The 24,840-nt window shown below is 42.5% G+C and overlaps 1 protein-coding gene and 1 pseudogene across 1 annotated transcript in view; both read left to right on the top strand.

Moving 5' to 3' along the window:
* Nucleotides 1-22,244, top strand: part of NADSYN1 (NAD synthetase 1) — a 30,978-nt gene extending 8,734 nt beyond the window's left edge. Inside the window, exons 11-21 of the mRNA XM_066631716.1 lie at nucleotides 173-297; nucleotides 1,822-1,870; nucleotides 5,493-5,595; nucleotides 6,876-7,044; nucleotides 7,245-7,380; nucleotides 8,202-8,308; nucleotides 10,022-10,153; nucleotides 11,954-12,023; nucleotides 13,480-13,608; nucleotides 14,714-14,890; nucleotides 21,375-22,244. Of these exons, the coding sequence (XP_066487813.1) occupies nucleotides 173-297; nucleotides 1,822-1,870; nucleotides 5,493-5,595; nucleotides 6,876-7,044; nucleotides 7,245-7,380; nucleotides 8,202-8,308; nucleotides 10,022-10,153; nucleotides 11,954-12,023; nucleotides 13,480-13,608; nucleotides 14,714-14,890; nucleotides 21,375-21,428 (1,251 nt within the window). The 3' untranslated portion in view covers nucleotides 21,429-22,244. The remainder of the gene's footprint in view (nucleotides 1-172; nucleotides 298-1,821; nucleotides 1,871-5,492; nucleotides 5,596-6,875; nucleotides 7,045-7,244; nucleotides 7,381-8,201; nucleotides 8,309-10,021; nucleotides 10,154-11,953; nucleotides 12,024-13,479; nucleotides 13,609-14,713; nucleotides 14,891-21,374) is intronic.
* On the top strand, nucleotides 3,163-3,276 carry LOC136637162 (5S ribosomal RNA; annotated as a pseudogene).
* Nucleotides 22,245-24,840: the final 2,596 nt, after the last annotated feature.

The following is a 24,840-nucleotide window of genomic DNA, read 5'->3' as shown; positions in this document are numbered from 1 at the left end:
TAAGAAGAGTTTGGGTTAGGTGTCACAAAGAAATTTTATGTGCAATGAAAGGTAAAAAATGAAGCATTGGGAGAAATGCCATATTCAGCTTACATGAAAACAGGTCTGTTTCTGCAAGTACATGTTACATTGTCTCTTATGTTCTCTCAATTCTCTCTCTAATTTTGCCTAGGCAAACAAAGTGTCTCCCTATCATCGAATAAAAGTAAAGTTTGCCCTGTCATGTGTTGATGACATAGGTACATCTACCAGTGAGCCAATCCAATGGCGGTATCACAGTCCTGAAGAAGAGATCAGGTAGGTAAGAAAGTGGAGGTGGGTAGCCTGATCATGTAGCTGTTGGGGGGGGGGGTAAGTCTTTGCTTATGCCACTTCAGCAATCTGTGTGAGATGAGCAGAGATAAACTGCTCCACTCTGTACTCCTGTACTCACCTGTTAGTTATGGTAGACTGTCATCTTAAGACTGTGTCTGCTGTGATGCTTTATACTTTGATTCTGGCATTAGAATATCTATAACAAATATCTTGCCTTGGTTATGAAGGGTCCACAAATAACAGGGGGGGGCGGACGCAATGATTTTTTTTTACAAACACTGGGTAAGACCTGAATCTTGAATTAACCTGAATTAACCCTTGCTAACTGGGTAAAGAGGCACTTTTTCAAGTGGGTGCTCCTCTTTTATTTAGCAGGGGGAGTGTAACTGGTCCTCTTCACCCCAGCAGTGTCTTTTCTAGTGGCTGTCTGCTGGTGTTTTGCATCTTTTAGATTGTGAGCCCTTTTAGGACAGGGAGCCATTAGTTATTTGATTTTTCTCTGTAAACCGCTTTGTGAACTTTTGTTGAAAAGCGGTATATAAATACTGATGATAATAATAATAATAATAATAATCTATTTTAACCATTTGCTGCTTATAGGTATGTGTGCATTTATTTCAATTTTTATCCCTAAATTAATTTCATTAAAAGTCCCAAGATAACAATAGTAAAATAAAAATGTAGAACAATTAAAACAAATTGATTAGTTTTATTAAACAGCAAACAAATTCCCAACCACAGACACAAATCTCTTCCACCACCACACCACAACCCCCCCGACCTGGTAAAACAAGTATGTTTTTAAGTGCCTTTTTAAAAATTAAGAGGGCAGCATAATCTCCCTAAGGCAGGGAGTTTTACATCCAAGAAGCTGTCACAGGCAAAGTTTTGTCATGTGTGCGTGCCAGCCAAGCCTCAGTAAATCTTGGTACACAGAACAGAGCCTTCCCCAACGATCTTAGCAGAGAGGTAGATATGTATGGTAGAAAGTCCTTAAGGTACTGCTGCAGTGCAGTTCACGCATAGTGGCTTGTGGTAGGCCAGGGTCACTGTGAGATTATCTGGTGCTTGGCAGTGACATCATTGCTGAGCTCAGTAAAGTGCTGGAGCAGAAAACATTCAGGAGAGCTGGTGGGCAGAGCTTTAAAGGTGGGAGAGGAAAAAAGGAGGACTAGGAGAGACAGATGGGGAGGATGGAACGCAGAGAAGCAGGATGAGGGAGAAGAGTGGGTATGAGTGGAGAAAGAATGGCTGGCTGGGAAACATCTACTGGAAGAGAGAGGACCTGGGACTAAAAGGCAAGAGAAGAAACAAGGAGACTGGGAAAACAGCAGGAAAGGAGCAGGGGTGAAACATATTTGATTCTAAAAGCACTGTATAAATGGAGAGCGCTGCATTAGAATAAAATGTAGATGACAGTTTTGGTCTTAGGAGGAAAAAAATTGCATTACTTAGGAAGAGCATCCTTTCCTTACGCATCTTAAGTCTTCCTTCTCTTATTTCCAGTCTTGGCCCTGCGTGTTGGCTTTGGGACTACTTAAGGCGTAGTAAACAGGTAAGAATGCCCATTTTCTCCTATTCTTAGCTTTTAAGCATTCTGTTTTCTGGACTATGTGATGGTAGAACCTACATGAGACTTCAGACACTGGGAAGGTACCTTTTTGAATTTAAATGTGCTGTTGTTCAGTCTGATTCCTTTCTGAGATTGGTCACAAAATGATAATTACAGAGCTGATTTCTTCACTGAAGAAGCGTCCACCGAATCTGCCTTTATCCCTACATGTATCATTCCGCAGAAAAAGGAAAGGTGGTAAGATACCAAATACAAGAACAAGGATAGAATGAGGGGAAACCTCAAAGGTGTGCACAGAACCGTTTGTTGTTCAGACACACTGAGTGTACAGGCGTGCGCCGCTTAACAATGGGGATGCGTTCCCTTATCGCCATTGTTATGCGATTAGGTCATTAAGTGAACATTCAACCCAGTCTGTGTCTCTGTTGTGTAAAAATCAAAACTTCACATATAGGCTGATGGGTTCTGAGCTGTCTGTGACAGATCAGGAGAGAGATCTTCGGGTGGTGGTGGACAGGTCGATGAAAGTGTCGACCCAATGTGCGGTGGCAGTGAAGAAGGCCAATTCTATGCTTGGGATCATTAGGAAGGGTATTGAGAACAAAAACGGCTAGTATTATAATGCCGTTGTACAAATCTATGGTAAGGCCACACCTGGAGTATTGTGTCCAGTTCTGGTCGCCGCATCTCAAAAAAGACATAGTGGAAATGGAAAAGGTGCAAAAGAGAGCGACTAAGATGATTACGGGGCTGGGGCACCTTCCTTATGAGGAAAGGCTACGGCGTTTGGGCCTCTTCAGCCTAGAAAAGAGGCACTTGAGGGGGGACATGATTAAGACATACAAAATTATGCAGGGAATGGACAGAGTGGATAGGGAGATGCTCTTTACACTCTCACATAATACCAGAACCAGGGGACATCCACTAAAATTGAGTGTTGGGCGGGTTAGGACAGACAAAAGAAAATATTTCTTTACTCAGCGTGTGGTCGGTCTGTGGAACTCCTTGCCACAGGATGTGGTGCTGGCATCTAGTTTCTGGAGGAAAAATCCATTATGGGGTACAAGCCATGATATGTATGCGCAACCTCCTGATTTTAGAAATGGGTTAAGTCAGAATGCCAGATGTAGGGGAGGGCACCAGGATGAGGTCTCTTGTTATCTGGTGTGCTCCCTGGGGCATTTGGTGGGCCACTGTGAAATACAGGAAGCTGGACTAGATGGGCCTATGGCCTGATCCAGTGGGGCTGTTCTTATGTTCTTATGTTAAACAGGTGCAGCAACTGTTACCCTGCACATGCCCAATCTCGTCTGATCTTGGAAGCTAAGCAGGGTCAGGCCTGGTTAGTACTTGGATGGGAGACCACCTGGGAATACTGGGTGCTGTAGGCTTATACCATAGTCTTTCGAGACTGAAGGTTGCCAACCATGTTAAACAGACACTTCCTGCCAAACACCAACTGGCTGCACAGGCTATTGGAGATGGATTGCCTCTTCTCTGCATTAAGAACCTCTTTGTTGTGTTGACACACACACTGCTGCAGGCTATGGGAGACCTGACTGCCTCATTAAGAGCCTCTTTGTTGTGGTTTGACTGCCATCATATATGCGGTCCATCATTAAGCGGAAGGTTGTTAAGTGGTGCATGCCTATATTGATTTCTCTTTGGGCAACTGTGAATGATAAAGCCAATGGTACAACAGCAGTGGAAAAGTAACAAACGTGAAAAGAAAAAAAAGGGATATAGGTGGTCCATCTTGTGGGTTTGATATCTGTGGTTATTCAAATCTGTGGGTACCGAACCCACAATTTGGAGGGCTGCATGTACTTCATTTATATACTGCTTTTTCAAGCACTCGAGGAAGTTTGATTTTGGCAATAAGTATGTTTTAAGACCTGCAAAAGAAAACAGAAATAACTATGTTCAATTTGCAGCTCTTTTATATTGTTCCTTAATGAAGTTATAAGAACATAAGAACAGCCCACTGGATCAGGCCATAGGCCCATCTAGTCCAGCTTCCTGTATCTCACAGCGGCCCACCAAATGCCCCAGGGAGCACACCAGATAACAAGAGACCTCATCCTGGTGCTCTCCCCTACATCTGGCATTCTGACATAACCCATTTCTAAAATCAGGAGGTTGAGCATACACATCATGGCTTGTACCCCATAATGGATTTTTCCTCCAGAAACTTGTCCAATCCCCTTTTAAAGGCGTCTAGGCTAGACGCCAGCACCACATCCTGTGGCAAGGAGTTCCACAGACCGACCACACGCTGAGTAAAGAAATATTTTCTTTTGTCTGTCCTAACCCGCCCAACACTCAATTTTAGTGGATGTCCCCTGGTTCTGGTATTATGCGAGAGTGTAAAGAGCATCTCCCTATCCACTCTGTCCATCCCCTGCATAATTTTGTATGTCTCAATCATGTCCCCCCTCAGGCGTCTCTTTTCTAGGCTGAAGAGGCCCAAACGCCGTAGCCTTTCCTCATAAGGAAGGTGCCCCAGCCCCATAATCATCTTAGTCGCTCTCTTTTGCACCTTTTCCATTTCCACTATGTCTTTTTTGAGATGCGGCGACCAGAACTGGACACAATACTCCAGGTGTGGCCTTACCATAGATTTGTACAACGGCATTATAATACTAGCAATTTTGTTCTCAATACCCTTCCTAATGATCCCAAGCATAGAATTGGCCTTCTTCACTGCCACCGCACATTGGGTCGACACTTTCATCGACCTGTCCACCACCACCCGAAGATCTCTCTCCTGATCTGTCACAGACAGCTCAGAACCCATCAGCCTATATCTAAAGTGTTGATTTTTTGCCCCAATGTGCATGACTTTACACTTACTGACATTGAAGCGCATCTGCCATTTTGCTGCCCATTCTGCCAGTCTGGAGAGATCCTTCTGGAGCTCCTCACAATCACTTCTGGTCTTCACCACTCGGAAAAGTTTGGTGTCGTCTGCAAACTTAGCCACTTCACTGCTCAACCCTGTCTCCAGGTCATTTATGAAGAGGTTGAAAAGCACCGGTCCCAGGACAGATCCTTGGGGCACACCGCTTTTCACCTCTCTCCATTGTGAAAATTGCCCATTGACACCCACTCTCTGCTTCCTGGCCTCCAACCAGTTCTCAATCCACGAGAGGACCTGTCCTCTAATTCCCTGACTGTGGAGTTTTTTCAGTAGTCTTTGGTGAGGGACCGTGTCAAACGCCTTCTGAAAGTTGTTTCATAGCCGGATGGACTAGTCATTGCAGGGGACTGTTCTGGGAGGGGAGTGGTCCCAAGTGGCACTTGGTCCCACCAAGCCAATGCAGGGAGTCTTTGTTATATCCTATCTGACCCTGCTGTGGGTTTATTTTAGTCCATATTTTTTAAAGCTATTTTTTGAGATTATGCTAGAGTGTGCAAGCACTTTTAAGCCTAAAATAATTGGATGACATGATGATCACTTGGAATTGCTTGTGTCAGAAGTTAACAAGATGCGACTGGAATAGGTTGTGTAACAGTGGGCTAAAGAAATGATGTAATCGTCTTCTTCAGATGTTTTAAGAATTGGATACACAATTCCTGACTCTTTTTTTGCCATCTGTTTAAGGGTGGATTTTTCTTACCACTTAGTGGTGGCGTGGACAGCTGTGCTGCGGCCTGCATTGTGTACTCCATGTGTTTTCAGGTTTGTGGCGCAGTACAGAATGGAAGTAAGTATACCTAAACAACTGTAATGTTTTAAAATCAGTCATTTTCAAACTTTCATGGAACTTTTCCTACTTCATTTGCTGTGTGGCGTATCTGCCACAGAAACCTGTGGAGAATTCTGGGAAAGATTCTAGGTTGCACACTGAATTCACGGTATTGGACTTCAGTCCTCTCCACATATAGACTGTATGCTTAATGAGGGGATCTGCGTTGAACAGTGGAGCTGTACTTAAAGCTTTTGAAAGAAAAGTGGGACAATACTCGGTCTAGCTCATGTGTAACGTATTAAATTGACAGCAGGAAGCATTTCTGAACTTTTAAATCTCAGAGAGATTTTCCTTAGGCAGTTTAACTTATAGTAAAGACATTGTGACATAGAGGACTGCAGAAATGCAGAAAGGCAATTTTAATTGCTGGGAATTATGCACCTAAAAATTGCTGATAAATAACACTGAGGCATAGTCTGTGTTCAGTCATTGCTCAATTTTGGTTTTGTAGAGTTGATTCAGTATACAGGTTGAGTGTCGTTATTGGTGAAGATTGCGTTCTGAGAACTCACATGGATGGCAAAAAACACACTATAGCAGATCAATTTAAAAAGTCTCTTTGCTCTAGTGAATTAAAAACAGCCTTTCTGACCTTTGTAATGCACACAGAGGCAAGCAGTCTCTCTCCAGGCGCTTAGGCTTCACTAGGAGGCAGCAATCCCTCCCTTCACTAGGAGCCCCAGCAAGGGGGAAAGAATGGAAAGGGTTATAATCGCTGCCATTTAGCCTTCTTTCAGGAGGAAGGGAGAAGTGAAGCCTGCAGAGAGAATGATTGATGGATTGTCAGCTAGCTGCCCTCTCTGGCATGTAAATGACCGTTTTCCTTTAAAGGGCCTTTCTCATCAGCTTTGAGATAGAAAAATCTGTGGATACTTAGGTTATGCCTGTAATCACTTGTATGACTGTCTCCCTGCAACAGTAAAAAGCAGTTTTTAAAACTGTGATTTTTAAATGGTGCATTTTTTCCCTTCTCCAGGGATCTGCGCATTCCTTCTCATTTGCAGGGGGCCATTCGTGTTGAGTCAAATCCGTGTATAAAAAAATCCATGTATAACAAGGCTGGACCTGTAGTAGGAAAGACTGAAAGTAATAATAGGAGAGACCTCAGTCCATAAGGTGGTGAAAAAGAGATATAAAAACTTCCAGATTTTGTGAAATGTTGTAACTGTGTTCTTCCAATGTCAGACATGGAAAGATGGAGTTATTCAGATCCTATCTCTTTTTACTATTTTCAGATCAGAATGTGCTGGATGATGTGCGGAAGATAATAAACAATGAGGCCTACACACCAAAAGACCCTAGGGAACTCTGTGGACGCATCTTAACAACATGTTACATGGCGAGTGAGAACTCTTCCCAGGATACACGTGACAGAGCCAAATCTTTGGCTGAAGAGTTAGGCTGGTACAGAAATAATGAATACCTAATTGCAGTGCACATGGTGTGCTTTTAAAAGAAAGGCTATAAGGTCTGATTCAGCTCAAGTTATGTGTAACAAGTGGATGTGCTGGGGGGATGTCATAATAACAAATGTATGAAGGGGTCATAGTAACTGATGTAGGGGCTATATTTATTGGAGGTCAATATGTGTTTCTCTATCCCAGTTATCATATAAATATAAACATAGATGGAGCAGTGAAAGCCATTTGGGGGATTTTCAAGTCAGCAATGGGACGATTGCCGCAGTATCAAGTGCATGGAGGAAGCAGCAGGGAAAACCTGGCCCTACAGAATGTGCAGGTAGTGTGCTAAAGCTGCTTATTTTTCATTATTCTTATCTTTCCAGGAGGTACAATGCATTTCCTCTCTTTGGCAGTTCCTGATTTACTTAAAGTTTCCTAGCCTAGGAGTTTGGGAATGAGAGTGTGGCAGAGGTAGATCTTCAACTTTGATTTCTCCTTTTCAAGACCCACAGTGTCTTCCCTTGTTGCAATTTTAGCTTTCTCCTCATGCAATACCATTGCCAATTATGGGCAGTGACATGTACCAATGTACACCAGGATTGCTCCTTTTGAGATACAAACACGAAATGTGTTGGAAAAGTACCTGGCAAAATTTTAAACTGTCTCGGATGTTTAGGCAACACCATCTTTGATTAGCAATGATCATTTTTCATTGTGGCTCCTGGAAGACTATTGTGATACATCAACCCATGCTGTAGATCAGTGGTACTCAAACTGGTGGGTTGCAACCACCACTTTGTCTAAAGGTTGCCCTGTCCCTTTAAGGGGCAGGGGGGGAAGAGGAGAAGCAGTGATGGAATCCCTACGATCATGTCGCTAAAGGGGAGTGAGGGGGTGCTTTTACTCACTTGGGGCTTCAGCAGGCTGCAGAAGTGCGGGGAACCCTGCACAGCCCTCTGCAGGGCTTCCCAAGGCTTGGAATGTTGAGAAAAAAGTGAGCACAAACTGGAAATGGTTTTGTATCACAAAAGGTTTAAACTGGTACAAATCACCTTCACTGTCAAAACCACTACCAGTACCTGGCTGCAACTCTGCCATGAACTATCATTTAAGAATTCCTTCTTGATTTAAAATCCTGTTTATAAAATTGAATTTTAGGCCAGATTACGAATGGTGCTTGCCTACCTGTTTGCACAATTATGCCTGTGGACCCGTGGAATGCCTGGTGGGCTATTGGTGCTTGGGTCTGCTAATGTGGATGAAAGGTAGGAGTGTTTATCTTGAAACTTTTCAGAGATTCAATCATGCAATTACATCATGCTTAAAAGATACTTTGGCTCTATACTTCAGCAGTCTGTGATCATCTGATTTTTGTGAAGTACCCCATTCTAATTAGGTGCCTGCAATTAACTGTAAGAAAATAAGATTTATGTATTTGTATACACCTGCTGTCTTCTCAGTTTACTGTCATGCACCTAACTAAAAATTGTTGACAAATATTATTATTGATGATAATAATAATAATATACTGCTTTTCAACAAAAAGTTCACAAAGTGGTTTACAGAGAAAAATCAAATAACTAATGGGCTCCCTGTCCCCAAAGGGCTCACAATCTAAAAAGATGCAAAAGAATACCAGCAGACAGCCACTAGAAAAGACACTGCTGGGGTGAGGAAGGCCACTTAATAATGCTAAGCAAGTTAATTTTAAACAATTAGATTCCTGCTTCTGTCAGTAGTAATTCACCAAAATGACCATAAGGTCTGATTGCTGACAGCTTGGTGGTATTATTATTATTTATTATTATTTATTATTATTAACAACTATTTATATACCGCTTTTTAACAAAAAGTTCCCAAAGCGGTTTACAGAAAAAAAATCAAATAACTAATGGCTCCTTGTCCCCAAAGGGCTTACAATCTAAAAATATGCAAAAGAACACCACCACTAGAAAAGACACTGCTGGGGGGAGGTGGGCTAGTTACTCTCCCCCTGCTGAATAAAAGAGGAGCACCCACTTGAAAAAGTGCCTCTTACTAGTTAGCAGGGGTGATATAGTTCAGGGGTCTCCAAACTTTTTGGCCAGAGGGCTTCATCAAATATCTGGCGTGGTGTGGAGGGCCAGAAAAAAAAAATTAAATATAAAATTTAAATAAATAAATTAGAGATGGAACTTAGATGAGTGAATAAATGAATGAATGGGCTCATTCATTTAACCTCTCTGGCCCTCAGAACACCCTCCAGACAGAATCAGAGCACAGTTCTGGTCCTGTTCAGTTGAGTGGGCCAGAGGCTTTCAGGGGACAAGAGGTTGGCCGTGCTGTGGGCTGCATCTGGCCCCCAGGCCGGGGTTTGGAGACCCCTGGTATAGTTGATCATTCCAGGATGCTTTGGTTCTGTAGTGACCCATTGTGGATTCTCCTCCTGAGAAAGTTTCTGATATTTCTGGCATTCCATATGACAAAGGTGTAGGAGAATACAAATGAGATGATACTAATTTTAATGCTAGAAGCCTCTTCCAAATCTTAAATGGGTTAGATAAAAATGTGTGTCTGAAAATTAGAACACTACTGTTAACAGGTATATTTTGAGCTCTGCAGAGTTGAATGCTGAATTCTTTAATGATTCTCGCCATGTTCCTGAGAACCCTTATTGGAAGTCTTCCAGAAGGCTTCCTGCACTGCTCCTCTGAGTTACAAAAGCCACACAAGACCAAGAAAGAGAGAGAGAGAGAATAGAGCCTAGATTTCACCTGAGTGCATGGAACCAGTTGTTTAGTCTCCAGGTTGTCAACTTTATCCTGAAACAAATAAAAATGTTTCCCAGCTATAATATTATGGGCAGCTTGTTGGACTCCAGATTATTTTAATTAAAAGTATTTATTCTTCTGTAAATGGTCCTGAAATATGGTTGGGTGAAAGGCTGTATATAAATACTGTATAGTTAAAAAAATATATTTGTATGCTCTTACCCTCAGCCTTCGGGGATATTTCACAAAATATGACTGCTCCAGTGCTGATATCAACCCAATTGGTGGAATTAGCAAGACAGATCTGAGAAGTTTTATACAATATTGTATTGAGAATTTTCATCTAATGTCACTCAGAAGGTAAGGGGTAGAGTGGTGAAGCTTGGGCCCTTCTTCTACCTTAAGCTGAGCTACCATCTGGACTCCACTTCCTCCTCTTTAGTGGTCATATGTGTTATCTAGTTTTATAGAATTCTGATCCTAATTTCACCTTCTGATACTTGGATAGTCATTTTTAAAGAAATTAGTATTTCTTGTTGTCATTCAGAACTTGACTGAATCTGGCTGTTTTCTTGACCATCAAGAAACTGTCTCTGAGATCAACCATATTTAGGAAGCAATCCTATGCACACTCCACTGGGCTTAATCCGTTTCTGCCCAGCCCACAGGTGTGCACGTGTGGTCCCTGTTGCGTATATGCAACATTGGGCAGAAATGGCTTAAGTTCATTGAGTTTAATGGGGCTTACTTCTAAATAGACAAAGGGTAATGCTGTTAGACAGTCATTTTGACACTGACACATTGCTAGAAGGCTTTTAGAGGAATGCATGCTTACAATTTCTTAAATTATATTCTGATGCATGTAAATGTGGGAACTGTAATTGTTTTGGAGTGTGGTCTACCAGGTTGACTGCAGACAGGGTCCTGGGGAATCAGGCTGGCTGGCTGTGTATGAATGTCCACTTGAATACTCTTGCTTGTTTGTGATCTTCAAGACCATTGGCTAACCTAGGGTTTGGGGAAATGATTAATTAACATAATCTTACTGCATTAGGGCCAAATCCTATCCAACTTTCCAGCCCTGGTGTAGCTGTGCCAATGGGTGTGCATTACATCCTGTGGTGGGATGGTAGTTACAGAATCCTCCACAAAGTAAGGGAACATTTGTTCCATTGACTTGGGGCTGTACTGCTGGAAAATTGGATAGGATTGAGCCCTTAATGAGCATAATCCTTTGAAGTGCTGCATACAATCTAAAAAGCTAGAGATGCACCATTTTGCTGTTAAGTAGTGTTCTCATAGAACTGTGTGCCATTTAAAACTGCCTGGATGTTCTCACTTGTTTTCCTTTAAGCCATTTCTGGGCAACGTTGCATATTATTAACAGTATTTATTAACAGTATTTATATACCGCTTTTCAACTAAAAGTTCACAAAGCGGTTTACAGAGAAAAATCAAATAACTAAATGGCTCCCTGTCCCAAAAGGGCTCACAATCTAAAAAGATGCCAAGGAATACCAGCAGGCAGCCACTAGAACAGACAGTGCTGGGGTGAGGTGGGCCAGTTACTCTCCCCCTGCTAAAAAAAGGAGCACCCACTTGAAAAAGTGCCTCTTACCCAATTAGCAGGGGTTAGCATATACGCAACAGGGGCCAAATGTGTACACCTATAAAATGGGTTAAATAGGCTGGCTAAACATAGAACAGCGTGGTTTAAAACTGAAATTAAAAACCCCATATTTGGATTGAACCTGGACCACATTTGCTATTAAATATCTCATTATAAATATTGAACCAGTTTCTAAAGCTTTTAACAGCATACAATCCATCTATGTTTTGGAGCAATTGAAGTTGTCTTGTATAGAATTGGCCATCAGTCCATTTAGCTCTGTACTGTCTGCAGCGATTGCCAGCAGTTCTCCAGGGCTTCAGATAGGACTTTCCAAGCCCTATCTGGAGATAGCAGGGATTAAAACTTCTGCGTTCCTTTTGTGTGCAAGACCTGCAACAGCCTCACCCCCCAAATGAGCAGGTGAAAAATGGTCAGCCCTTGACAGAGGTACACTCTCTTAGCAGGTAGTGTTTTTCTTGTGGGTGAATGGTGTTCTTTTCTTATTTTTAAGCAGACTCTGATTAACTTGATTTCTTTGTCCTGCACAGTATTATATCTGCACCACCAACAGCAGAGTTGGAGCCCCTGACTGAAGGTCAGGTCGCTCAGACAGATGAGGTAAAGTGCTGTGCGTATGAAAATTTCTTTTAAGCCTTCTGTATGATGATGATGCAGGCGTCTATAATGATGTAGATGTTGTACCTTGGGGGGGGGGGGGAAACAAACCTTCCCAAAGAAAAACTGGATTTTGATTAAGGCATTTTAAAAAAAAAACAAATGGACCCTTTTCTCCAAAACTTTGTGGAGGGCCTGTTCAGCAGTCATAACACTTCTGTGGAATACTCTCCCGAAGGAGATCTGACAGGTTATACCATCATATATATGTGGTGTAGTGTTTGCTTATTCATCACATTTTTTATATTGCCCTTTCTCCAAGGAGCTCAGGTGTACATAGTTCCTTCCCTTTTTTTGTCCTCATAACAACCCTGTGAGATATGTTAGGCTGAGAGGCAGTGATTGGCCCTTAGTCAACCAGGAAGCTCCATGGCTAAGCAGGGATTTGAACGTGGATCTTAAGAACATAAGAACAGCCCCACTGGATCAGGCCATAGGCCCATCTAGTCCAGCTTCCTGTATCTCACAGTGGCTCACCAAATGCCCCAGGGAGCACACCAGATAACAGACCTGCATCCTGGTGCCCTCCCTTGCATCTGGCATTCTGACATAACCCATTTCTAAAATCAGGAGGTTGCACATACACATCATGGCTTGTAACCTGGAATGGATTTTTCCTCCAGAAACTTGTCCATTGGCCCATGGTCAACCAGGAAGCTCCATGTCTAAGCAGGGGTTTGAATGTGGATCTTCCACATCAAAGTCCAACTCTTAAACTACTACACCATCGTGGTTGTCTGTTGCAGGTTACATTTTGTTTTGACTTACTGTGCCTGTTTATTTTGGGTTTCATTTTGTAGAAGTGCATTATATTTTTGCCACTGCCTTGGTGTTTGCATTTATAAAGAGAAGGCAGGGTACTTCTGTTAAAATGCTTCTTTGGCATATGCAGCAGTCTGTGCTGGGCACGGGCAGGAACCTCCTGGAACTTGGCATAGCACAATGACAACGTTCTGTCCCTCCAGCAGAGGAGGCTTTATGTGCCTGGTTGACCTGGAGAATGTTTAGGAGATTCCTATAAGCTTGTTATCAAAGCCACCACCCATTTCTAATGAGCAGAAAATGTAAAGCAAAAGCTTTTCTTTAAAAATTGCTGGATTTTTCTACTATGTGCAGAACTGATTGGCTTCTCCTGTTCCTGCCACACTTTCAAGGGAATTTTGGCAGTGGAATGTGCAGAAGCACTGATCTGGCCTGTATTTTGGAGTGCCCTGGAGATCAAATTTTAAATAGAAAGCTAGGAGAAAATCTCTGACTGTCTGAGGTTCAGACAGTATAGAGCACATAACATTGAGCTGCATGTGCCATGTTTCTTAGTTGGTATAAGACGGCTCCTTATGCATTCAGTCTTTGACTTAATTGGTATTTTGCTTTCTCACTGGTGCGTATGTAACTTTAGGCAGATATGGGGATGACCTATGCTGAGCTCTCGGTCTATGGCAAGCTAAGGAAGATAGCTAAGGCTGGACCATACAGCATGTTTTGTAAGCTGCTCACAATGTGGAAATCGATGTGTGCTCCAAGAGAGGTAACGTGCTCAGGCTCTCGCTTTTCACACACATGTTGTGGGGTGTGGATGGTGGACAGGTTTCAGAGATGGGGTGCTGAGATGAAATCTATGGGGCATGGGGTGGTAAGGCTGAAGCAAAGAGAACCAGTTGGTAGAAGCAAAGGGCCATGGGAGTAACCTGCTTTTCCAAAAATGCCCGTCTGTGACATTTCACTGGTAACTAGTGAAATAACGGCACAATTCAGTAAAGTTAAACGCATTTCAATCTTGAATGTCCCTTCCATTGATATATTGGCTCATTTCAGACATCATTTGAAACAATGGTTAAGGAAGCTTAATTGTGGCTTGGCATGATGTCGGAGTTTACCATGCTTTGTGATTATAGACAAATTCATAAGAAACAGTGGTTTGAACTGCAAACGTAGTGTAAACAATTTTTTTTTGCTAACTGTGCTTAGATATGATGTGTGCATTATCAAAGATTGTGGCTATTGTTCTGCCTTTGGAGATCACTGCGCTGTAGAAATAGGAATGCTGAACAGATGGGAAACCAAAAGTAGGGAAGCAGGTGTAAGTCCTGCTTTTGCTTGTATGTTTGGAGGCTCAAGCCATTGTTGGGTTTGATGTCTGAATTCAGTGGCTTGCAGTTTCCCTTATGTTAATTTCTACAGTTGTGGCAGCCTTATTCTGCAATTTCTGGGCAACCCTGACTATAACTAGTGAGATCTGGGCCTTGTTCTTCATGCAAAAGTTTCCCAGGTTTGGTTGGGGTGTATTGCACACTAGCCACACCCACCCTATCATCCTGATGACAATGTGATCAGAGCCCTTTTCTCCATAATGCAATTTGCAGTCCTGCATAGAAAGGCTACTTCAATCCCTAACTGTAAGCAGGATTGTAGCCTTTGATGTCTGAACCATCCTTTGTGGCAGATTGATTTGGTTATGTGTCTGTTCTGATGCATTTTCTAGCTATATCTGTGGTGATTATACAGTAGTAATTGAATTCATTCAGATATGTAGAGCTAAAAGTTTCTGCATACAATATTTTAGTGCTCTTTTCTCATCTAGAATTCTGAGAAACTTCAGCTTTGACCCTGAAATACTGTGTTTTGCACACCAGGTGGCATCAAAGGTCAAGCATTTCTTCAGAATGTATTCTGTCAATCGGCACAAAATGACTACCCTCACTCCATCCTATCACGCTGCAGACTATAGTCCTGACGACAACCGGTTTGATCTGAGGCCCTTTCTTTATAATTCTGCCTGGTCCTGGCAATTCAGGTGTATAGATGAACAGGTAGGCATAAACCCACTGAAATTCTTCAGTGTTAGAATGTTGTGGGAGATGCGTGCATATACCAGACATTTTTACAGAGGAGATGTGGTTAGATGTAACTGTCTCTTGGAGGAAGAAAATAATTCAGCACTGAAACTGCATGTAAAAATGGAGGTCAAATACTAACAGCCCAATCTTATTGGGCTCTTAAGGTAGAAGATGTCACAGTGGTTGCAAAATGTTCATCATTGTCTTGTGCTGTGGGACCACTGGCACAACTGGCTGGTGCATATGCCTGTGTTTCATCCAGGCTGCCCCAGAGGAGGTAAGGTGATGTAGGGTGTGGATCAGGGGCAGATCATGGCAGGAGGGGGTGAATCTTGGCGACAGCAATGCACTAGCGTAGGTCTGAGAAGACCCTTTGGTGGCCTATGGAAAGGTAAGCAAAAAATATTTTTACTTGCCTGTCCTGGGCTGTCTGGTTGGTCCCCCCACCATAGGATGCAGCACATGCTCCCTACCAGTTTATGCATTGCATAAACTGGTGGGGGATGGGATTGGGCCAGAAAGTAGCTAAGCCTTGTAGAGAGACATGCAGAAGCCTGTTTCAGTGTTTGATGGGTTGTATGGTACTTATTTGAATGTTCAAACCCTTTCTCTGTGGTAGTTAGGGTGAGAGGCTGTAAGTAACCCCAAGTGACTGTGGAGCTTCATCACTGGGCAGGAATTGAAAGCAGGGTTTCCCATGTCCACATTCAACACTCTGGCCTTCTTTAGTTGCATAATGATTTGGCTATTATCTGACTTCCAGATTTTTGGTCTTCTGCATTTATATCTACAGACAGTCTAACATGAGATGGCCATCTCATATAGTCATAGTCATAGTCATAATAATAATAAATACAGGTATTTCTATACCGCCTTTCTTGGTCCTCAGATTTCTCCTTAGACTTTATTCAAGGCGGTTTACATAGGCAGGCAATTTAAATCCCCGTAGGGATTTTTACAATTTGAAAGAAGGTTTCTGTCTTTCAAGAAACCACAACATTCAGATGTTTCTTTCTTGATCTGGTTGCACATTCTGGCCTCCATCCTCCCACGCTCAGAGCAGATGGAATAGCTCGGCTCAGCTTGTCAGCTGCTTCAATGTCGCACGGTGCCGGTGGCCTCGAACTGGTGACCTTCGGAAGTTATCTTCAGGCAAATGGAGGCTCAACCCTCTAGACCAGACCTCCTGCCCTATATAGGGGCATAAACCCATATCTTAGCCCAGGTTTTCTGTGTGTAGAGAGACTTGGAATTTTACATTCTTTCCCTTCTAGTTACAGCTATATGAGATGCGTAAGCCTCAGTTTTTCAGCATACCAATGATATTAATAATATAATAATAATAAACTTTATTTCTATCCCGCCCTTCTCCCTAAAGGGACCCAGGGCGGCTTAGAACATATTAAAAACAGTTCTATAATTCTGACCCTAACACTCTTTTATATCACCTCCTTGTTGACCCTTACTTCTCTGACAAACTTTGGAGCGCAAAAATAAAACAATTGGGAGTTGAGCCTGACTTACTTGGTCATTTGTCCCAAGCCGAGGCTTTCAGGCTCATTAAAGGGAGACTCCTGGATATTCACTCCTCCAATATTTTATCTGCAGCTAATAAAACCTGTTCACCTTTATTTTATCACTTACCGGTTAAAGTAGGCGTAATTCCCAATTATCTTTATATTTTGGAATGCCCAAAGATTAGAAGGGCCTTTTCTATGGCCCGTTGTAATTCTATTCCATCTTCTGTTCTTTGGGGTAGATTTAATGGCATTTCTTTTCAGGAAAGAATTTGTCCCTGTCCTCAGCAGGCTGTGGAAACGTTAGACCGCCTTCTTCTTCATTGTCCGCTTCACAATGAGGCCAGAAGGAAATGTCTGGCCCTTCAATTTCACCTTAACTCCCTTGCTGAGGAGTTTCCTATATTGCAATTTTTATTAACCTCCACTGATTTTGACATTGTCTCTCAGATAGCTAAATTTATCTCACAAATCGTGGCGACTAATCTGAAGCGTGCCCCTACTCTCTGAAGTGTTTGGTTATAGGTGTTATTTGTAGTTTGCTATGTTATGTTTGTGCACTTCTGTATGTTTTTTTTTTGCATGCTTAATAATGCCTAATAAAGGTGTCTGAATCTGAATCTATTAAAAACAGATTAAACCATAATTAACAAACAGATAAAAACATATTAAAAACACATTAACAGAAACCAGTAGTCAGAAAACAAGAAAACAGTTTCAGAAAACCAGAAAACAGTAGTCAGATAAAAGTCAGAATAAAAAAGAGCATAAAACAGCAGTTCATAGAGGAATCAGTCCTGTAAAAAAACAACTAAAAGATGTATAAAAAAAAGTTTAAAAGGCCATGAAGTCAGAAGGCTTGTTTAAACAGCATGGTCTTCAGGCCTCACCGAAAAGTCTCAAGAGAGGGAGCCATTCTCAAGTCAAGGGAAAGGGAGTTGCATAACGTTGGTGCCACTACTGAGAAGGCCCTGTTTCTTGCTGCCGCCCCACGTACCTCCTTAGGCGGCGGCACTTGTAAAAAGGCCTTCTCTGATGACCTGAGAGGACGAGCCGGATTGTACGGGAGTAGGCGATCTCTAAGATACCCTGGCCCAGAGCAGTATAGGGCTTTAAAGGTCAAAACAGCACCTTGAATTGGGCCCGGAAACGAATGGGCAGCCAATGTAGCCCCTGGAGAAGTGGACTGACAGAGTCAAACCGCCTAGCTCCAGTGACCACACGGGCCGCCGCATTTCCATATTAAATGGAAATGATTTTAGATGCCAGTCTAGTTTGTTTTTCCAGATTTGTGTTCTCTCTTAGTGTAACTTTAGTTTATGCTGTGCAGATTCATGGTGGATTTGCTATCTCTACTTTCTTTAGCAATACCTGCTCTCACACTTGGACAAGCATGGGTTTAATCAGCCAGGGCATCTATCATTATTATTTTTTTTCTGTTTCTTTTCCCTTGTGGAGGATTGAGCTGTTTTTCTTGCCCTTTCTTTAGGAGGTATAACTGAATCCTGTTTTGCATTGCCACTTAGCTTGAGAGGTAGGTAGAGTTCCAGGTGTAAGCTAGACTTCTGGACCTGTATTGTCCTGTTCTAAGAATGAGCACTGGAAGGTATGGAAAGGTTGAAGCAGCCATAACAATTAGGACTTGCTTGTGGTCCTCGGTCACAGCCATAACATTTTATTTTAATATATTTTCTTTTGCTACAAAAGTGCTGGACAGAGGAATGTTAACACCTCCACATTTTCCCTGCCAAAGATTTTACACCTTGGTTGCCTTTAATAATGTTTATGCATGCAATAAAATGCTAATTCCCACCTCCCTGAAATGCCAGACATGCTGTAATAGTATCTAACTTCCTGGAAACTCAAGATAAAAGATACCATGTGGTCCTTATGTTTAAAAAAAGAAAAAAAAGAAACACAACTTGTTCCATCATTTTTTCCACAACTGAGACCTGACCTGAGTTTCAGTGAAGTCAAAAGCAACGATTCTTGCTAGCTTCAATGAGAGCTCATTTGGATATTATTGCAGGGTCATGTTTTTAAATCTTGCTGTGCCTTGTACTAATTTATGGGTGTGATCTATTGGGGCTTAAGTATCTAATTACCCAGCCTAGTGGTGCAGTCATTAGCCTTTGCCAGATGCCTGTGCCATATTGCCAGGACTTGCAGCCTTGTGGGAAGGCTGGGTCACATAAAGTGTTAACATTGGCAGTCCAAGTCTTTGCTTTCAGTGGTGTGAATGACAGGACAGATGGCAGCCCTAGCTGTTGTCTGTTCAGTGGGCCCATGCAATTCCACGCTCTGCTCCCCATGCACAGATCTAGTTTGCTGGCATCCCCAAACTCAGTGGTTTGTGCTGCTAATGTAGTGTCCTATACTCAGAGCTGTAACCTACTGCCCTGGCACCTAAGGTATTGACATCATGATGTCACGTGACATCACTTCTGGGTTTTCCCCGGAGGAGTGAGCGCTCTCTGGAGCAGCTTTGCACTACCTGTTCCTTTTCCTGTGGAGAATCCCCTTGAAGGGGAGCCTCCATGGGAGAAAGAATGGGTGGTGCGAAGCCAGCAGCACCTCCTCCATAACAGAGGGCAGAGGTTGAGGGGCAGTAATGTGCCCCTTCTTAGCATAGCAATTAGGGCAGGTGCCCCTCAGGCTCCAGCCTAGACTCTGCCTACAGTTTGCAGATTTACTTGCAAGCAGATCTATTTGTGGGTAGATGTCCCAGCTTTACTGGGTGGAACTGCAGGTTGGTACATTGGTCCACAAGTATCCTTGCAAAATGTCATAGGAAATGTGGGATATAAATCTAATAAGTAAATAAATGTTGCTGTACATTACTGTGTGGGAGTTTTCTCTCTCTTTCATGGAGAACTGGTTTCTTTGTAGCAAAACCCAGAAGGAAAGCCTTAAGCTGGGGCATCACCCAGTGTAGGGTGCAGAAACTGTTCCTGGGACATATCTTGTGAGCAACAGCTCATGCAGGATCCCATGCTGGAAGGATAAGGCAGCAATCTCAGAAGTTTGTACCAGTGTTGTATACTGGATAGATTTTTAAAAGTCAGATTTAAAATAAATCATCAACTAATCATTGCTATGAAACTCAACATTTCTTTTTAAATTCTGTGGCTGTCTGAGCAGATATGTCCAATTGTGTGTCTTGTTCAGAAGCAGAGGTTCCTTATAACCGGCTGCTGTGTTCCGGTTGTTTGGAAGACTTACCAATGTCCGGAATCTCAGGAACTTAAAAGATTATTTGTGAAGACTCTTCAAGGAGAATTTCAGTCTTGACTGTTGTAACAAAGGAGAAAGATGATTATTGTAGAGGAGGAGCAGGAGACCCCAGTGTGAAATTGCTGAATTGGCTTGTTGCAGCAGGGAGGAACTTTTGCTGACAAATTCTAGCGCAGCTGCAGAATCTTATGTATCTGTTTGTTTAGGCTTCAGGTGAGATAATGTGTTGCTGCCTCTCTCTGCAGGTGTTAACACTACCTTTGCTCTGCTAATGTATTGCCTAGTACTGCTGTTGTGTAGGATCACGTTGTCATGTATGGTTATATATCTTGTATATTACATATATGAAATGCTACATAGAATTTTCACATATGTGTATCTTGTGCATTTTCATGGCCGTTTGGCCCCACTGTTAAGAGGGTTTTGTGGCATCTTAAAGGTTATTTTTAATAGAGACACTGTGACTCAGATCTCTGACTGTTGCCACTTATTAAAGAAAAATATAGGTGGATCAGGAGAAAACAGGCTACTGCTTCCTTTTAGATTTCATTTGCCCAAAGACATTGATCAACACGTCACATTTGCATGACTCCTGAGATAACACCTGAGCAATTTTCAATATGAAACAAAGAGACCACTCTACTGATAGTGGGGAGATTATCATTTTATGGGCTGACAGGCCTGACAATGAAAACATTTTGCATATGGTTGCATGAACTGCCCAGAAGTTGTAAAGAAGTCTGGGAACTTGCTTTAAACCAGATAACTTGGGGCGCAATCCAAACCTGTGCTGGATCAAGCAAGACAGGAGGCTTGCGCTGCATCCATCTCAGGTTTGTTGGCTGCAGCGGCTCAGCCAGGGGCAATGGGAAGCTCTCCCCCTTACCCCTGGGTAAGGGCTACTCGCCCTAATGGGTCTCCTTTGACCTGTGCCGCCTCTGGAGAAGAGTGGAGCAGCTTGAAGCCGCTCCTTTTTTCCTCGGGACGGGGGTTGAGATCCGGCATAACTGCTAGATGCCAGCCCCGCCCCCGGCTCCCCGCGTGCCTGCCCCTGGGGCCAACCATCGACCACCCTCCCTCCGCCCAGAAACGCCCCTCTCCTACCTCTTCCACGCCCCCCACACCTACCTTTGCCACTTGTGTCAGCACAGGTGCGCTGACACAAGTGGTGGCGAGGAAGCCACCAAGGAGGCTTCTGCAGGGCTCCGAGTGTCAGCGCATCTATATGCACTGACGCTGCTTCCTCCCGTGGAGGCGCAAACGTGCTTTACAGCACGTTTGCGACTCTCCCGGGGAACTTATGCTGGCCTATGTGCTGGTTAGGATCAAGCCCTTAGATAACTTGGTTTAACCAGATCAGCATTGTCAGTACTGTGGGGAAAAGGTTATGGGTGTAAATGGGTTTTGGGCGTAAATTGTAAGAGTGCAAGTCATATGGCAGGAGAGACATGATTGCCTCATTAAGAGCATCTTTATTGTGCTTTGACCACCGTCATATATGTGGTCCATCATTAAGCTAATGGTTATTAAGCAGTGCACACCTGTACTTGCAGTTTAAAAGGAAGCCATAAATGTCTTTGGCAAGTGTTAAAAAAATGAGGGTTTGTTGCATGCATTTATGCATAAGGTGTACTTAGGCCCTATCTGAGCTCTATCCTAACTCTTCATTTTTATCAAAGAATAATACGCTGTTTAAATTTTTACAGGTTTCTAAATTAGAATCTAAAGAACAGAACCCTACACTTGAAGATGTGGCTTGACTACTTTCTGTATTGCTGCTGGACATTACTGCTACAGATGGACACTAGTATTTCCTATAAGCATCCTGATATTATAAGGATCAGTGGTGTCCTAGTGGTTGTCCAATTTTTTCTATCAATAATAGTTGGTGATGTAAAAAAATCAGCATGAAAATAAAGAAAACTAAAAATGTAAAAGGAAAAGAACAAATAGTAGTTGGTCTAAATGTTCACCCTGAATAGGACCACAATACCAATGAGAAGAAAGTATTTATTTTAATTGCTCTCTGTTGTCATGACCTATCAAGCACTGTTGCTTTGAGGAAAATTGTAGAAATGCATCTGTTTGGATTCTAGAACTAGTCTGATTCTTCAGTACAATCAGTAACTTCTTTAACATTAAGATCCAATAAAGTAATGATTCAGTTGACTTTATATATGTTAAAAAGTTTTTTAAATTGAGTAGATGTTATCATCTGTTCCGAAACTTCATTTATTTACTGGTTGTAAGATATATTTTGATCCTCTAAATCGCATGGATGTATTTCACTGGCTCTGGCTGGGTGGGCAACTTTTTAGAACATGAGTAGTAGCTGTGTTTGAAGTTCTAGATGAAGGACAAAATTTTCATTAATATTTGGAAGCTGTTGGAATATATGGAAATAATTAATGACCAACACCAGTCATAGCAACCCGACCCTTCGTTCAGGAAAATATTTTCTCCTCTAATGAACAGTCTGCATATGATTTTTCTCTTAACTTGTTGAACTGAAATCATAAAACTTTAGAGCTGCTGGCACATGTGGATGTGAAAAATGATTCCTCCCCCCATTTTACTGTGCAGTAAATTCACATTTTAATGGATCTAATTGGCTCTGTTTTTACTTTTCATATTTTTTTTGTTATTTACATAGGTTTAACTGCTCTGGTTTGGACAGCACATTGAGGTTCTGATTAAGTGTGGTCATGGAGTATGTGATTTAACTTTAAACATGAATATAATCCTGTTAAAGTCAGCATGGCTTCCACAGGGGGTATCTAGGTTCTGTTCTTAGCTCTGGCACTTACATGCTATATGATATCTAATTTACGTAAAGTTTAAGCTCTAAGAACTTGTGCTCATGTTATATTTGTTAATTGCCATCTGCCTCCATATTCTGTTGGTTGAACCCCAGCAGATTTTTGCTTACTTTTTGATTAATTACTTTTAGCCAATATTAAGCACCCTAGTGGGGTGGAGGAGGGTAGACAGGTAGTGCCAACAGAGCTTACTAAGGTAGAGGTTTAATGGAGTAATGAGGGGAGGGATATTGCAGCACATCCAACACTTTGTGTGCTGTTTAAGTGGACTGTGAAGGAGAGAAAGTTAAGGTGGTAGGAGGTAGGCCATCTATGGACTGGCTGGGATCACCTCCTGTTGTCCCTGCGATGTAAGACTCAATTGTGATGGGGAAAGAGCAGCACAAGGAACTGGAGCTTTGAGCTCAAAGTGAAACAACTTTCTCCTTGGTGTTTTACCAAGGTATAGAAAGCACAGCCTGTAAAGGACTGTGTGAAGTGACTCCTGGACACATTGAAAGGCAATTTTCTTGTTGTGTAGTAAAGGAACAATTTTAAGCTAGTGGCATTAGTAAGACTTCTCATACTTCTAGTGAGATAATGGTGGTGAAAGGGTCACAGTTTTGAAACAGCTTCTGGAGGGGAAAAGCTTTGAGGCATGAAAGGGAGAGTGCATGGTATACAGATTTTGTTTACCTATTCCTATTCCACCTGTATGCAGTCTTTTCAAGGTTTTCTCTTGATCTGCATGAACATCCTCTGAGCCTTGTAGAACTGAGTGGCAGCAGGGAAGGAGAACTGGTGCTTCTCCAATCGCACTATTCAATACCAATCTGTTGCCTGCCTGCCACGCAAGTGTTGAAGACATTGGAGTTGCTTGGGCAGTAGGTCATCGTAGGTTTGGTGTGTGCCACCCATCCTCTAAGCATCTTGTTACTTGGTATGTTATAATGCCCTTCTTGATACTTGAACTTTCCCTGCATTAAAATACCCAGTTAAAAATATTGCAGCCCCTGGGCAGGTCTGCTCAAACCCATTTCCCAATGACCATGCATAAGGGATTTTTAAAATTTATGCTTGCATGTCTGATCCAAAGCTTGCACGTCCATGCAATGCCATGTATCCTTGGAGACTGCTAGTATTGGCACAGAGACCATGCATGAGTGTACAAAGGTTTTTAACACCAGGCCTGCCCCATGGATTGTTGCCACAGGGAAGCAGTTTCTTGGCAACTGTCATATGGAGTTTGCAGTGCTTAAATTAGGCCTTATGCATACCATACTTTCACAATCCCATGTGGAGTATGTCTACATGCATCCTTCTGTCCACAGGACCTTGTCCACAGGACTTCAGGATCCTCTGCAGGTACCTACCTGGCATGCATTTTAGTCCCAGCTTCTTCTCTGTCCCTCTTGCATATACTGTGTGGTGCCTCAGGAACTGAAGTACGAAAGCAGTCATTCAAATTAACTGGTGCTTGATGTTCTCCAAGCTCTGTGCCAAATAAAACTTGTCAAAAACATTCCAAAGGTGATATGCCAAGTAAATTAAGCCAGATGGAATTGGTCCATTTATACGTGTAAGGAAAGCCCGGATGTGTCAAACGTACAGTGTGGGACATTCTTTTTTCTTTTAAATGATAGGAAACATGTGACCAAATGTCCTCCCTGAATTTCCACTGAATCAAATCTATATGATCCACTGTCATATGACTGCATTATTTGGCTATGTTATCCTTGCCTTACTGGAAATGGTCTCATTACATTTTTTTTTTTATAACACACTTTGAGATGATTATTGCTCTCATAAAACTAGCTTCTTTTCCAAGTTCAGTAGGTCTCTTTTCCTGGCACTTGCTGGCTGGTTTTGGTTTATTTACATTAAGGTTCACAATGTCATCAATGTTTCGTGTGTGTGGTCAGCATTAGAAAAAAAGGGGAGCAGGGTGGTTGCTCTTAATTTGAGGGGCCTGGTGGATAACAAATATTTAACAAGGGCCATATTTTTTTAACAGCCAAAGGTTGAATAGCCAGCAATCTTAACTCTGACTCCTGGCCCATAAGAGTTGGGGCTCAAAGAAAAAGTTCTTCAACCCCCTCTTGGACACTTGTGAGTTTGGATAATGTCTGAGGGTTAGAGGTAGAGGTACTTCAGGCCCTCATTACCATCTTCTTGTGTCCTGGCATGAGCACCTGATGCATAATACAAGGAAGATATTGCAAATGCCTCTTCTGCTGTTTACAGATCAAGAACTTCTTCCTGTGTTGGGGAAATGGGTTGTGTCAGAGTCAGCCCTGGTAGGCACTGGCTGACAGTCCGCCATGCCCATCTGTGGGCCCACCCAGCTGTACTGACTGCTTAGTACTAGTGACAA

Source organism: Tiliqua scincoides, chromosome 1 (assembly GCF_035046505.1).
Source record: "Tiliqua scincoides isolate rTilSci1 chromosome 1, rTilSci1.hap2, whole genome shotgun sequence".
Classification (NCBI taxonomy): Eukaryota; Metazoa; Chordata; class Lepidosauria; order Squamata; family Scincidae; genus Tiliqua; species Tiliqua scincoides.
Note: the sequence above shows the minus strand (reverse complement) of the source record. Positions and strands in the feature narration are given on the sequence as shown.